We start from the raw sequence: 14,177 nt of genomic DNA on the forward strand, positions 1-14,177 counted from the left end.
GGCTAAAAACTGACTCTTTCATGAGAGCGCATTCATGACATCGTAGATTGTCCTGGCTAATTTGCATACAATATTGTCGTACAATGAACACTATTTACAGTTAGTTTACTCTATTGCCATATTTACGGTTTCGGGGTACCCTTTAAACACACATACTCATAATCAACACTACACGTGGATGAAACAACTTTCTGTGCTCAGGAAAGTTAAGGTTGAAAGAAGTTGAAATGACGTAACAATTATATATGCGGATTTATATCACACAAGTGTTTATCTGACATCTACCATCCTATATTGTGTGTGTTCTGAGAAAAACGAAAGATGTTGAGTTCATTAAAATGACGAAATCAACATTACTGGCGAACAGCTTTTGGGGGAAAATAGGTTGGCATACTTATAAATTGTCATTTTGATATAAGTATAATACTAGACTTAGTATTCTGTGAGCTAGTAATTATTTTTTTTTCTCGTTTAAGGATTTTTTATGGACCAAAGAATATAACTTTTAGTAAGGTTGTTTGATACTATACTATGATTTGTCACGACATGAAAAGCCGTTTTGTAACATACATCTGAGTATTCGTATACGCATGTGCATCGGTTGTTTTGGTGTGTGCAATAACAATCACATCACGTGCGTATTGACGATTTCTAATTTTCATCTAACTAATAATATAATGGCAATTCATAGTCCGATTTAGTGTACAGTATTAAGTATCGAACAAAAGTAATAAAACACATATATGCATCGTTGGCAAAATCTTTCCAAGTCAAAGACAGGACCGTGTAAAGCCGAACATTTTTATTTATTTACTTGACATATTTGGATTAGAAAATTGAGTTTCCATGATATTCAGCCGGTTATATTAGTAGTGTTCACGCTACGATTACGTGCAGGCTACGATTTAAGCTAACCTCGTATGTTTGCATACTGGATAGATCAAATTGCGTTCGCGCGCGGGAGGAAACAGTGGTTAGCACGGGCAAACGAACGCCCAAACGTGTTAAACATATAAACAAATCTTCAGTCTTTTTAACTATGATTACTCAGGACAGTAACTCAGAAAGTATACGTGTTAGTTCTATGTTTATAAAACACTACCTAAGCAAATTGTGAAAGTGAAGATTGCAGAATAACAGGTAACACAGTCCTGTTGTCAGTTTTCTCGAGAACAATATTTCTAGTTGCGCTCGCATTGATTGGCATGTCGGAAATGGCAAACTGAAACGAATAGTTATGAATTATAATGATAAATCTTCCAAATGAATATTGAATACAATGGCGTTTTGGTCACTTAGCCCGTGCTGAGCTTTCTCGCACACGTTGTTAGTCCATTCTAAGGATCGGGACCAGGTCTTTAAAACGGGCTGAATTCAATCCGTACTTATCATGTCTTAGCCCTAAGCGTTCACGCGCGTTTTCTCAGCACGGGCTAATGAGCTGTGCATACTGCATTCGAAAATGCTACTGTGTTTAAAAACGTTTATGAAATATAATTCCGATTAAGGTATCACTATTTGCATATTTATTTTCGACAGGTTATTGTGGAAAAATTTGTACAGAAGTACCTAGTAACACATAAATTTTAAAAATCTAGTGAGCTAAATGTGTATTAAAAATTGTATGTATTATAGGAATCAGTGTTATAAAGCTAGTATTTGGTAATCGTTGTCTCGAGTAACTATTAAAAATAGACGTTTGAGCAATGGGTTTTCTTCCGTAGCTTTTGAGAATTTGTTTAAGATTCGCTGAATACAGTTTCAGGAACATCTTTGTTGTATATATATATTAAGCGAATTAATTATTTATTATTGTACAATGTCATATTTGAATCATCGTTGCAACGTAAAGGTTGAAATAAACACGATATTACAGCATATCGAGTATGGATTTAATACATGAGGCTTTATAGGGAAAAAGTAAAATACGACTTTGCATTTTTTTTTTAAATCGAGATAGTGAAACAGTGTTTATGTGTAGAACTACAAAAAAATAAGACCACGAACATATTGGGAAAATACGGCAGTTTAAGATTTACCCCATAGGACTCGGGTGATAAAATTTGTTCTCATGGGAAATAAATCTCCTGCGTGTCAACTTCGAACTCACAGCGTTCGGGAAACTGTATTGAGAAACCCGAAAAAGCCTATTTACACGATCGGAATTATCGCGTCGTGTAAACCGCAAAATCTGATGTATGACTTTTTAAAAAATCGGACGTACTTGAACTTTTGCGTCCGATTAATCTGATCTGATGTGACAAATCTGACCATGTAAATACAAATTTTACCATCAGATTAATCGGACACAATTTCGTCCGATAAGTATATGATCGTGTAACGTGCCAAAGTTGAAAACACTGCTTTAGTAAGATTGTCCGCGGCAGGTCAAAAAATTCTCAAATAGGCCGGTCGGACTCTTTTCGGATGTTAATCGAATAGTGGTACATGTACATTTTATCCCTGTCAATTTTTGTTTTCAAATAATTAACTTCTAGAAAACGCTGTCAACAAAATAGCTATTGTTTCACGAGGAAACACATTATAACCGTATTAGAGGTATTCTGTTAGTAAATAGCTTATAACTGCTAAGTCCGCAGCAAAATATAAAAATTAGTTTCAGTAAAGGACATATTGACTTATAAATCGCCTTATTACTCAATCGGGACAGAGATTATCCGCGATTAATTACTAATTAAGTTACCAACTGGTGGAATTATTGTACTTTTTCAAAAGATAATACCAACAATAGAAACAATTGTCATTAACAATAAAACAATTTTAACTGCTTCTAAACTCTACACTGCCAGCTACTTATAACTTCTGAATTGTGAAAGTATTTCATAGTTGTCGCGATTTAGTTCTCTATCTCGACTGAATACAACAACAATCAATCATTTGAGCCCATTTAAAGTAACAATTAAATTTTAACCTATCAGTTTGTATGTGGTTCGCGATTCAGATGTTATTTTTAACTCAGTTCGTTTCGGGCGCGATGTTGTTTTAAAACAAATAATATTTTTTTTTAATTTTTATTATGAAAGTGATTCAAGCGGGGGACGATATCTTCAGTAAAATATTATATTTGTTTTTATCTTATAAGTAGAACATAACAGGATATTAAAATTGCCTTCACATCAATAATATCTCGTTTTTTAAGCCATAAATCGCGATCGTATAATTAAAGTTTCAGTGAAATTTCACAATATTCAAATTAGATCTATGCAAATTGCCTTACTTGAAAATCTTGCGTTTGCTAAAATTGGTTGTCTATAACTGAAAATGACATTGTGATTATTGCATTGAACTGTAAAATACAAAGGCCATTCTAAAAATTAAATGCCCGTACCTGGGCTGGAATTCATCCTGAGAATGTACATAAATATAATAAACTTTGTAGGGGATGCTTGTAAATTTCCAGTCTCTGTTCCCAGAGTACGGTAGAACCATTTAATTTCACTGTTTGTATAGTTTGAGCATTGTCGCTGAGCTTTAAGTTCACGAATTTGCAAGTGAAATAATTTCAATTGTTATTTCACATGTTCACACGGTTTTAATTAGTGGATTGTACATATCAGCGAAAACAGTGAAATTAAAACCCAGTGAGTAAATAGTGCATTTACAGTACAATGGGTTCGTTTTTAAGCGTCGGTGGTGACCACTTGAGATAAATCTGTTTCAATCATAGGTATATAGGAAATTAATATAAATATTGCATCCTCTCAGGTGTTCGTGGAAATTGCAAACTATTAACAATCACCATTCGACTTCTATCAAATTTGTACAACAAAGGAGTCACGCACGTGTACAAACGTTAGGCCAGCTGAATCATTTGTCTGCGTAGTCAGTGGGGTGACATCAAATATAATTACAAACACATAAACGAGCAACAAATAAAGTTCAAACAGACGACCACGACAAAGAAGACTCCCACCTCACTACGTCACATTATTAGTTCCAAAAATGACGGCACGAAATAACATGTAAGGAATACGGGACTACAGTTGTTTCATGAAGATGGACATGCGAAAGACGAAACTCTGTCGTCATAAACCACGTGAGAAAGTGTTATTGCTGAGTCTAATGTAACAACTATTAGGAACACACGTATTTGTTTAGAAGTAATCATTTAAGGCATCGGGAGTCTTTTTCATCTAAAAATAACATTTTGCAGATTTATTCATGTACATCGGTACTATAAACTTGAAAAAAAAAACATACAGTGTTATGAAAGTTTGTTAAAATGGGGCACAAAAAACTAACTAGGCGGAAACTGAACAAAATCAACAATATCTCAGACACGGAACCGATTACAAGTATGAGGTAATATTCCTAATCATGTGGTTAACAGATTAATACAAAATTAGGGTTTAACTATAATGTGTATTTAGTCATTATCTAATATGTAATATTTATATTACTTTGAATATCTCGTTATAGTTTCCCTATTTTGTTTTGTATATTTTAGAACCATATTCTGGAGATATACTACCCTAATCTGATTCCGTAATGAAACTTATTATACTTGTTGGAGTGAACATTCCGATTGACCATATGGAATAAATGTATCGTATAACCAGGGTACGCGGTTCTCGATGGTGGTGTAAGAGACTGCGATACCTGTGGGAGCTTGTGATGCCTACAATATACATGTATGTATTGTTCGATTGAATCAGCTTGTGTAGGTCATTGAGGAGCATCTTTTAGTTCGCTAGTCTACTTAGGTTGTTGGCAATGTTAACAGATACATATTCAATAATTAATATTTCACATGTAGCTGAATCACGTGCCACTTAATTCATGTATACATTCAAAATTCATACATATGAAATGTATAAAGAAAGCTTGAAGTCTGGTGATTTAAAACAATACAAATACTGATCCAGATACCATTAGGATTGTCATGTCGTGCAACGGAAAAAAACATATACAACATGGTTGGACGTTCCTGGACGCATTCTTGTTATAATGGGCGCCATCTACGATGAAATTGTGAACAAATATGTTTTGATGTTGAAGAACTTTGGCCAGTCACGTGATAGGAATGATGGATACTTTGCCTCTGGGGGAACTTGCCTTCCACTCTGATATTTTTTTTTATTTATATATGTTTTCTTATGACACAGAGCTCACAATTTAAGTTTTATAATAATGATAATAATCTATTTGTTGGAATTAATCATTGCAATCACTCATTTCCTGGGTATGTGTCCATAAAACCACCGTTGAGTGGTTACATGTCGCGTTATTTTCGATGGGTTTTATTACGAAAACAGATAGTGCCCCAGGCATTACCAGACCTTAGTGATCCACGTCGCACACTGGTGCACACACTGGATCAGAATTAGTCGTAAACGTGGAAAACTACTAAATCTATGATACATCACGGGACGCAGTAAAATAAAACATTTGACAAACGTTACACAGAAGTTATGTGCAGCACAAAATAGTTTAAATACAATTTAAAAATAGATCGTAAATACAGACAATACAAATAGAGCTGTAATTGTGGAGTTATTGCCACATCAAACAAAATTACTCTTTAAGACGGCTAAAATCATCTGTACCTATATTTTACAGGGGAAAAATTACTCTGGCAAATTTATGATTTGTCCGTGTCGTTATGGTGGGCACTTTTTGTAAAGAAGGCTTGTTTTTTGTTTTTTGCCAAACTTATTTTTGACAAAAAACTACTTAAAAGGAACACACAAAACATTAGATGCATTTGAAAACGCTGATATGTATACATTTCTCGAACAAAGTCACGCCTATGGTTGTTTGAGTATTTTACACTGAAATTCAACATTCCGTCCGTTACTAGCGTCGAAATAATTCTATGACGGTGAATGTATGCTTGTTCCCATAGTCGATATGTTTTAACCGTTGTCTTCTGTCAACACAAAGTATTATTGCTTTTCAGATTTGTCCGATTCTAAAATGGTGAACGACTACGCAATCAAACAGAAATGTCTAACTGAACATTGTTTACCTTCATCTACTCATAGAGAGCCATGTCGCTAGAGGGCGCTGCTTTGTGTGAAGGTGCAACAGCAACAGGCATTGTAATTATGCACACGTTGTCAATTAAATACATTCCATGAAATATACATGGTGTCAATTTACACTGATTTGAAATAGGCTTTATATAACAGACTCACGGAATGTGGTATATTACATAATGAAACACAAAGCAAAACCTAAGATAATCGACGTGCAACAACTTTGATGCAGTAAGTCACAAAATTGTCATTTGGCAGTTGTGTTCAACACTAAACTAATTGAGTGTTTCAAATATACTTGGAAAACACATCGTTTATACATGATACATGTTCAGGTAGGGTTGCATCGTACCGATACTACGTATATCACAATATTACAAACGAATCTACATGTTGCCGGTTCCGGCGTATATTTTGTTTTGAAATCTTAAAGGAAACAACACTAAAAAATGTACGCATACGGCATCCATAAAACGCTACGATCGTCACGCAGCGCTCGTTCGAATTTCGTGTAAACAATCAAAATAGTTTACACACTGGCTCTATAAAGATTTTACCCGCGTTGTATATGTCGCATGGGACCCATATTAAACACTGTGCCCCGCGACGTCTGTGGTTGGTTGTTTATCGTTGCATCGAACGAATACTAAGGCCTTGCAAAGAAACAGTGTTTCTGTTCAAACTGTTTTTCAAAACTGTCGGGCGATGCAGGTTTAATCAATTCGTCAATAGAGGGTGCTACGTATAAGAAAAATTAGTAGAATAATTGAAACAAAAACATCAGCCCATATGTTCTTGTTTCGGTGGTGCGTACGCTAATCGGAACATATTCTCAGGCCCATTTGTGTGATATAAAACAAAGTTTCGGGTGATGACTGAAGACTAACCAAAATGTATTACTGTATATTATTCTGAAAGTGAAATAAAAATGCTATAACAAGGCTATAACAATGTCGAACCGGCCTAATGAGTGGACGGCTCAGTCAGTGGAGTGATTCGAAGGTACCGGGGTTCCTTTAAAGAGTGCCTCATCCGAGGATGAGTCGGCAAACGCGAAGGAGATAAGCACACCGTTTGGTTCAGAACTTCTTTTTCAGCGGTATGCCTCGATGTTCTAGTCGCTGGCGTTCTTAGAGTGATACGAGGTAGTGTTTGTTTGCTACTGAAATGTAGTTCGCCGTCACTTTTCGCATCGTCCGTGACGCCACTCTCGTCCGCCGACGCAAAACGCCGAGGTTTGATCATGGGGCAGGAATTAGTACGACTGGTGGGGGCGCTCATCTGTCGCTTCGTCGTTTGCTCCAATTGCCATCCCAAAGGATGAGATTGAATGGCTTGTTTGTAGCTTTGACGAGTTGTTTCTAACAGCGAATTGGAATTGTGTACTTTGTTGTTGTCTTCCGATTTCTCTCTCGTTGATAAATGTGGCCGTATGATGGCGGATAATGATTTGTCTGTTAGGCTGAGATGAGAAAATCGGTCTGTCTTTTGCCAATTATTATTGGGAAACTGCCTGAAGACTGGCGGTCTAATTGATCCGAAAACGGTGTGTTCTAAGTCGATGATCGGTTCTATATTCTCCGCAAACTTGGAAATTTTGGGAACTTTCAATAAATGTGACGGCACAGGTGATATTTGACGGTGTTTCAGCCTGATTTTGTTGCTATGCTTGCCCATGAACGGTGTGCGATTGTAAGCATTTTGTTCATCATCGCTCTCCTCACCAGAGCTTGTCGACGTGTCCGACAGAAGAAGACTCGTTACACCGTAGGTCTGTTGTCGATGTCTCATCATCCGGTTTACAAATTTCCTCACGGACTTGGGAAGTCTTTCCTTCACGCGTTTCTGAATCTCCGCCTGCCGTCTTCGTTCTAGCTCCTCTTTTGATATTGTCCGTATTCGTCGTCGCCTCCACCGTGCTGGTCGCCGTTGCTGTGCGGTATCGTCATCGTCAGTCCGTTTCAACTTATTCTGTCGCATATTTGCTAGCCTCAGTTCGTACAACTCCGTTGATATCTCCCTGCATTGTACTTCCAGGCGCTCTTTCTCAGCCAGGAATTTGTCTGCTAACTCCTGTTTTGTTTTTTCCTTTCCCTGTTCCAGTTGATTCGCCTTTATGTGGAGTCTATCACGTGAGTGTTTGCTCAGGAAATCTATGCTGTTCTTTGGCGTGTTTTTTTCTTTTTCTGGTTCTTCCTTAGTCTCCGCCGGGGTTTCTTTATTGCCGTCACGGTCGCTGTCCATCTTGCGCTTGGTAACTGGAACGAAAGAAATTATAAGGATTTATGTTGAAATAGCTCTAATGTTCATTTCCTCGCCGGCGTACCCGACCATGTCATCGTTTTGAACCACACATTGCGGGATGTCTGGTTTAAATTGAATGAAAAATTGAAATAATATTCATTGATTGGTAATGAGCATTTTTTAAATGTTGTTGTTAAAAAAAAATGGTAGAAAAACAGTACAAATTATTATTTCACATAGTTTTGAGCCAGAATTTTTTTCAGCAAATTTTTTTCTGTTATTTCCGTATATGGTTTCTCGTCATTATTTTTTATCGGTGCAGATTATCTTTTCCATTTTGCCCCGTCCGAGTTTCTGTCGGATTATTCGTGTATAATTGGGGGGGTGTTAAGATTCGTATATAATGTCCCCTGTTAACCCTCTATACGACGTTTTCTGGAAGCCATATCTCTGCAGTTTTTTTAATAGAAGATTGTCCAGGTGCAGACTATTAAACTGGCAATGCTTAGTTCCCGACTTCCTGTGGAGCACACTACGTAAAATGCACTCTCGCGTGTGGTATCGGTCACGTTCCAATTTAAAGATGATAAATTGATTAAATAAATGTTCCTCTGGATTTTCTGTCAGAATTATTATGTACGTATTGACACTCATTTGTATGACGTCACATTGATGATTATACTAATATCCCGGATGTCATTTCACACCTTCTAGTTGAGCGCGCGAAGCTTAACTTTGCCACGCCCGGGCGTCTTTTGTTTAAGCCACCATACTTTAGTGACTGCGGCCTACGTGTCGAAGGAAGTCAATATAAAATTCTAAACACGGCTTAGTTTTAATGTGCATTAAGAGCTACCATTAAAGATGTCATTCACACAATACAATTTGATTTATCTGTGACCTTGTCGATTTTTGAACACTGATTCCCATCACGCGCCTTTAAACTTAAAAGCGCCAAGTGACGTCATGGACAAACTGATCTGAAACTAACCGGTGTAAACTGTTTTTCATATTTCTTAAAAATATAATTGAGCATTAACTCAGAATCTTACTAAACCGTACACCATTTTAGTTCAATTACAAAAATAAGGTGATTATGCGTGTGTTTGTTGTGATGAACGTGATGTTTTATGTTGTGTTGTGTCAAAGGCGGATTTAGAGGGGGGTGCAGTAACTCGCCGTAACTATAATTCATATTTATCACACAATTCAATGCGGCAATGACGTCATTGTAAAAGTGTATGGTCACTGTGTTGTGTTGCTTTGAGTTGTGCTGCATGTGTTGTTTCATGATATGTTGTGTTGAGTTGCGTTGCGGTGCACTTCGTTGGGTTGGGTCGTGTTGTGTGTGCTGCGTTTGCCCAGTGAAACCTTGGTCATTACAGAGGGTCACTGTTGCGTTGAAAATATTAGCTGAAAGTGGAAAGTGCTAAAAAAAACAGGATCCTGCTTTAAAGTAACAATGAAATAAAAAAAATATCACACGCGCGTCTATCACGGTTTCCAGTATTTGAACCAGAGTGTGTGTATGTTTTGAATGATGTAAATATCTTCCAGAGCACACAACCTTGAATTAAAAATTCAACGTTACACAATGTGTCGATTCGAATTAGTGAATTCCCACAATCATAAACACACGTGGGAACTAAAATATACTAGTATACAGTTTTCGCGGGAAAACTTCTTGCAAACAAACATTATAAAATCCCGTGATGTTATCTTTGAAAATGATCAAATAAAACTTATTATATCTAAAGCGGGGGTGTGCATGTACGGGTTGGTACAAATGGGATCATCTATGGTAGAGGGGAACGTTTTTAATCACCATACACTACTTGAAACTCCATTTTCAGGGATGGATATGGAAAGCTTACCCCGGTAGTCTCTTCCCGATCGAGGTGTGAATTGACTACTGGAAAACGGAATCTGCGAATTCGTCCTCTGATTGGAAAATCGACTTGAAATTCATCCATATGCATTTAATTATGTTGCTCAAATATGTTAAATAATATTTGAGTTGTCCGAATTTATTATCACTTATGTCCTAATGAAATCAATGAATTTATATACACCAATCAATTACAGTTACTACTAGTATTTTCCATCAATAGACCTTACGGAAATGACAGCCAGGTTCTCGTTGAGAGTGCGAGAACCAACCACGATACTTGTCGTTGATATTAGGGAGCTATTGGGGTAGGCCTTTGGTTTTCTCAAGTAATTTCCGAAGTTTTAGATCAGCTAGGTATTAGGTCCAACTATGTTTTTTTTTGGAGAATTCTCGGATAATTATTTTGTAATAATCGAATTTAAAGATCGATGTGAACAGAGCGATATTGGGGGGGGGGTTCAAACTTGAGGTTTCTTGAAGGAAGTTTAAGGTCGATCGATATTGGTAGTTGTATTGGGGTTCCATTTCAGTTTTCTTTGAGAATTCTAGGATAATTATCGGATAATTAACATACTCAGGCTTTGTACAGTATTCAAAGTATTCAGAACAGCCTGGGTGAGTGTGATGGCGAAAGAGAATGAAACGTTGCGACTGTTTGAGAAGCAACAATAATTATTGTGACCCCCTATCTATCAAGACCTCGGGATCCATAGGAAGGTACTTATTGTGTAATCGGACAAACAGTATTGCTAAACTATTGCATACTAAAAGTATTATAAAGTATTCATAGCATAATACGATGTCCATGTATTATGCGGCAATTCCAGGTTAGTCCTGTTATCCAAATGTGCTGGTTTCTCATACAATGTTCGAATTCATGTACGGCTGTGTCGTTTTATCGTGCGTGGCCATAGTATCACCGTATGCTAGATGGAACCTCGGATATGTATTTCCATTGAGAGGGTGCATGGAGGGTGCCAACCAGGTTCGTTTTTGAAAACGTGTCGACGTGTCCGTTATTCGGCCAGAAAAAAATATTCCTTCAAGATCAACAAAAAGCTGTTCTCTAGCACAAACGATTCCTAGTTCTGGTGATGGCACCCACAAAAAGCATCTTCAAAGTTAAAAAAAAAATGTTTCGCTGAGGAAACGTTATGAAATGCTGCCTCAGAGGGAACGGGGTCTTGGAGTATTTCAAGCACATATCTGTCATAATGTCAGGGGAATGACCCTCGCCCTAGAACGACAAAAAATATATATTTCATAAGATTAATACTATGTCGATATCGCAAAAACATTCATGTGCGTTTACGAGAAAACTTACGTGATATTGTTTGATCTTTAAGTTCCGTCAACTGCTGCATTTGACCCGTCATTGGGTTATCTCTGCTTTAAACTATTACCAGCTTGTTGTAGAAGTATCTCGATGTGTGGTCAGCCTCGATGTGGTCGTTGTAACGTCGCAGCCGTTACCTAACTAATCAACGGGAGGCCATGCAATAAAATCAAACTCCGTGGTGATGACCATAGATGCATTATTAATTCTTACATTATATCTAACAACAAACACTAATGTAGACACAACCGATTTCTTTTTTAGAAATCCAGAAATGAAGCGAATTTCGTCAAGACAGAATTGTACCGCCGCTTTTGAATTCCCAAGACAAAACTGATTTGTTGCCATGGTAATGGCAATGTTTGTTATCCGGGATGGCAGGTGTTCTCGGTAATACAATAGGTGACCTTTCTTTCAAAATTATTACAACAAAATTAACATGTAGGTATTATTCACGTCGCGTACTGTGACCTATATAATTAATTATTCATAAGTGTATGTTTAACTAATTGACGGTGAATGAATTTGGGCTCACGTGATTTTTGGCGGAAAAATTAGCGACGCCAGCGGCGAGAAATAGATATATCGCTTGAAAATACAGTATTTTGTTTGAACATATACATTTGATCATATCGCTCTCTATAGACTTCTGTTGCATCATGATTTCGGCAAAATGAGATTTTGTGTTTTATGTTTATTATATTTATGATTATATAGTACAGTGTTGATAATATAAAAGAGGGAAATCGGCGGGAGCAAGTGGTATCGGAACAGGAACAATGGATATCCAGTCAAAAAAAAAAAAAAAGCAATGAGTCTCCACAGGTCAGTGAGATAAAATATTAACTTTTTAAAGAGATCAGTGAGTCGATCATGAGGCAACATTATAATCGCAAAATATCATATCGGGGGCCCGAGTATATAGATGTATACCCCCTCCCACCGATAATAGATTTGTCGCTTAGTATGCTTTCTATTTGCCATGTTTGCAATGATTGTGCACGCAGCTAAACAAACCTACATCCTACACAAACATAATAACATAGTTGCAATAAGGTTAGTTACAATGTCCGAAACTCAACACTTTTGGTTGAATTATAAATTTTACGTTTGTTACTGATGAGGGCGATTGTATTTTGCGTAAACATACAATTGTATTTCACACACTTTTTACACACGCAAAAGACAAACAAACTTTAACATATTCAATTTGTTAACAACTTGAATGCCCAATAGTATCAAACATGGTCTGGCTTTCCATTCAGAAATGTGAAAATACATGTAGTTCAAACAAAACAATGTCAATCGGTTTGAAATGCCTGTAAATGTTAATGAACGTTCATCCTTTTCGGCGAAAATAATACATATAATAGTGTTAAAATATGACCATATTTACGCGCGGATTCAGGCCCCCCCCCCCCCTTCAGCCCGCAAAAAAATGACAAGTCATTTGGGAAACCATGCCCACCCGTACCGGAGGTGCGCGGACGTGACCACGTCAATAGGAGCGCGCCCTCCTTACTGAATTTCTGGATCCACCAGTGATATTTTGCCGACCAAATCATTTGTAAGTAATAATTTTATTACATATCAAGGCATTCGGCCTATATAGAAGTGTTCATAATTTATAAAGTGTTTTATGCGTTGACCTATAGAATGAACGGGTGTCGGGCTAATGGCGCTGTTCTCATATGGGTAGTAGCGATGACGTCGGAACGAATGGCCTGGGTAGGCTATTGGTCTTAGTGCAACTTTTATTCTGAGCATTGGTGTTAGAACCAGGCCTAGGGCTATACGTTTCTTGTAATTTGGTTCAATAAAAGCATCTCGAAGATGAAACTACCGGTAGTAGTTTACTGTGCACTAACAGCTGAGGAAATGGTACTTGTTCAGTTTTTCGTCAGTTTTTGGCATAAAGGAAAATGCATTGTTAAAATTCGTCATATACTAGTATTGTAATAACACAGAATATCAAGGCTGTTAGCTACCATTGAAACTTATTGCCAGCATTGACTTTGGTATGGTCATCAAACTACTTTAAGTACAAAAACAAATGTCATGTTTCAACACTTCGTCCAGGTGTGTATCCTCGGGGGGGGGGGACATCCGGGCATTTTCACCGCCTGGCAACCTGCGGCGGTGAAAACAAAGGCCCAAAACTCGCAGAAAACGGTACTTTGGGATGATTGTTGAGACTCCTCTGAACAGTGTAACAAGATTAGCCCTACGTGTGTAACATATATAAATTTGGCTGTTCGGGATTACTTCAAAGTTGAGTTTGTGTTGTTTTCTCGAATTTTCACCGGCTCGACCGGCGTTCCACAGCAGCGCGCACAGAGCCCATAGAAATGCAAGTACAGTGGTGCGCGTCGTAGCAACGTGGAACGTCTTGTGACGTAGCTCCGCCCCCGAGGATAGAGAAAAAATCGTAATTGAAAGATCGTTGTTCCGAATTATTTGGAATTATTTCGTACTGGGTAAAAAAAAGAACTGATGGTTTGTGTATGTAATTGGGGAAAATAACAATTTGATTTCAAATCCATTGACAATTTAATTATGTTTTATATCACATGCCAAATATAGTTCGTTTCCTTGATATTGGTTGAGGAACGAGGCTATTTTGAAACGGTCTTCCTCGTCTGCTACGCATTTGTCTTCGCTCATCTCGCTTTTTCTCCAACCGACTGATGATAATTTAACAAGCTGT

At 37.4% G+C, this 14,177-nt stretch overlaps 1 protein-coding gene across 1 annotated transcript; it reads right to left on the reverse strand.

Annotated features, from left to right (window-relative positions):
* Positions 1-6,962: 6,962 nt before the first annotated feature.
* Positions 6,963-11,576, reverse strand: LOC144343698 (uncharacterized). Its single transcript, XM_078006121.2, has 2 exons — positions 11,459-11,576; positions 6,963-8,257 (listed from the first exon to the last, which is right to left on the reverse strand). Exons 1-2 carry the CDS (start codon positions 11,508-11,510, stop codon positions 6,963-6,965), a joined length of 1,347 nt encoding a protein of 448 aa, XP_077862247.2. The 5' UTR covers positions 11,511-11,576.
* Between the last annotated feature and the right edge of the window lie 2,601 nt (positions 11,577-14,177).

Source organism: Saccoglossus kowalevskii, chromosome 21, assembly GCF_978046115.1.
Source record: "Saccoglossus kowalevskii chromosome 21, keSacKowa6.1, whole genome shotgun sequence".
NCBI lineage: Eukaryota > Metazoa > Hemichordata > Enteropneusta > Harrimaniidae > Saccoglossus > Saccoglossus kowalevskii.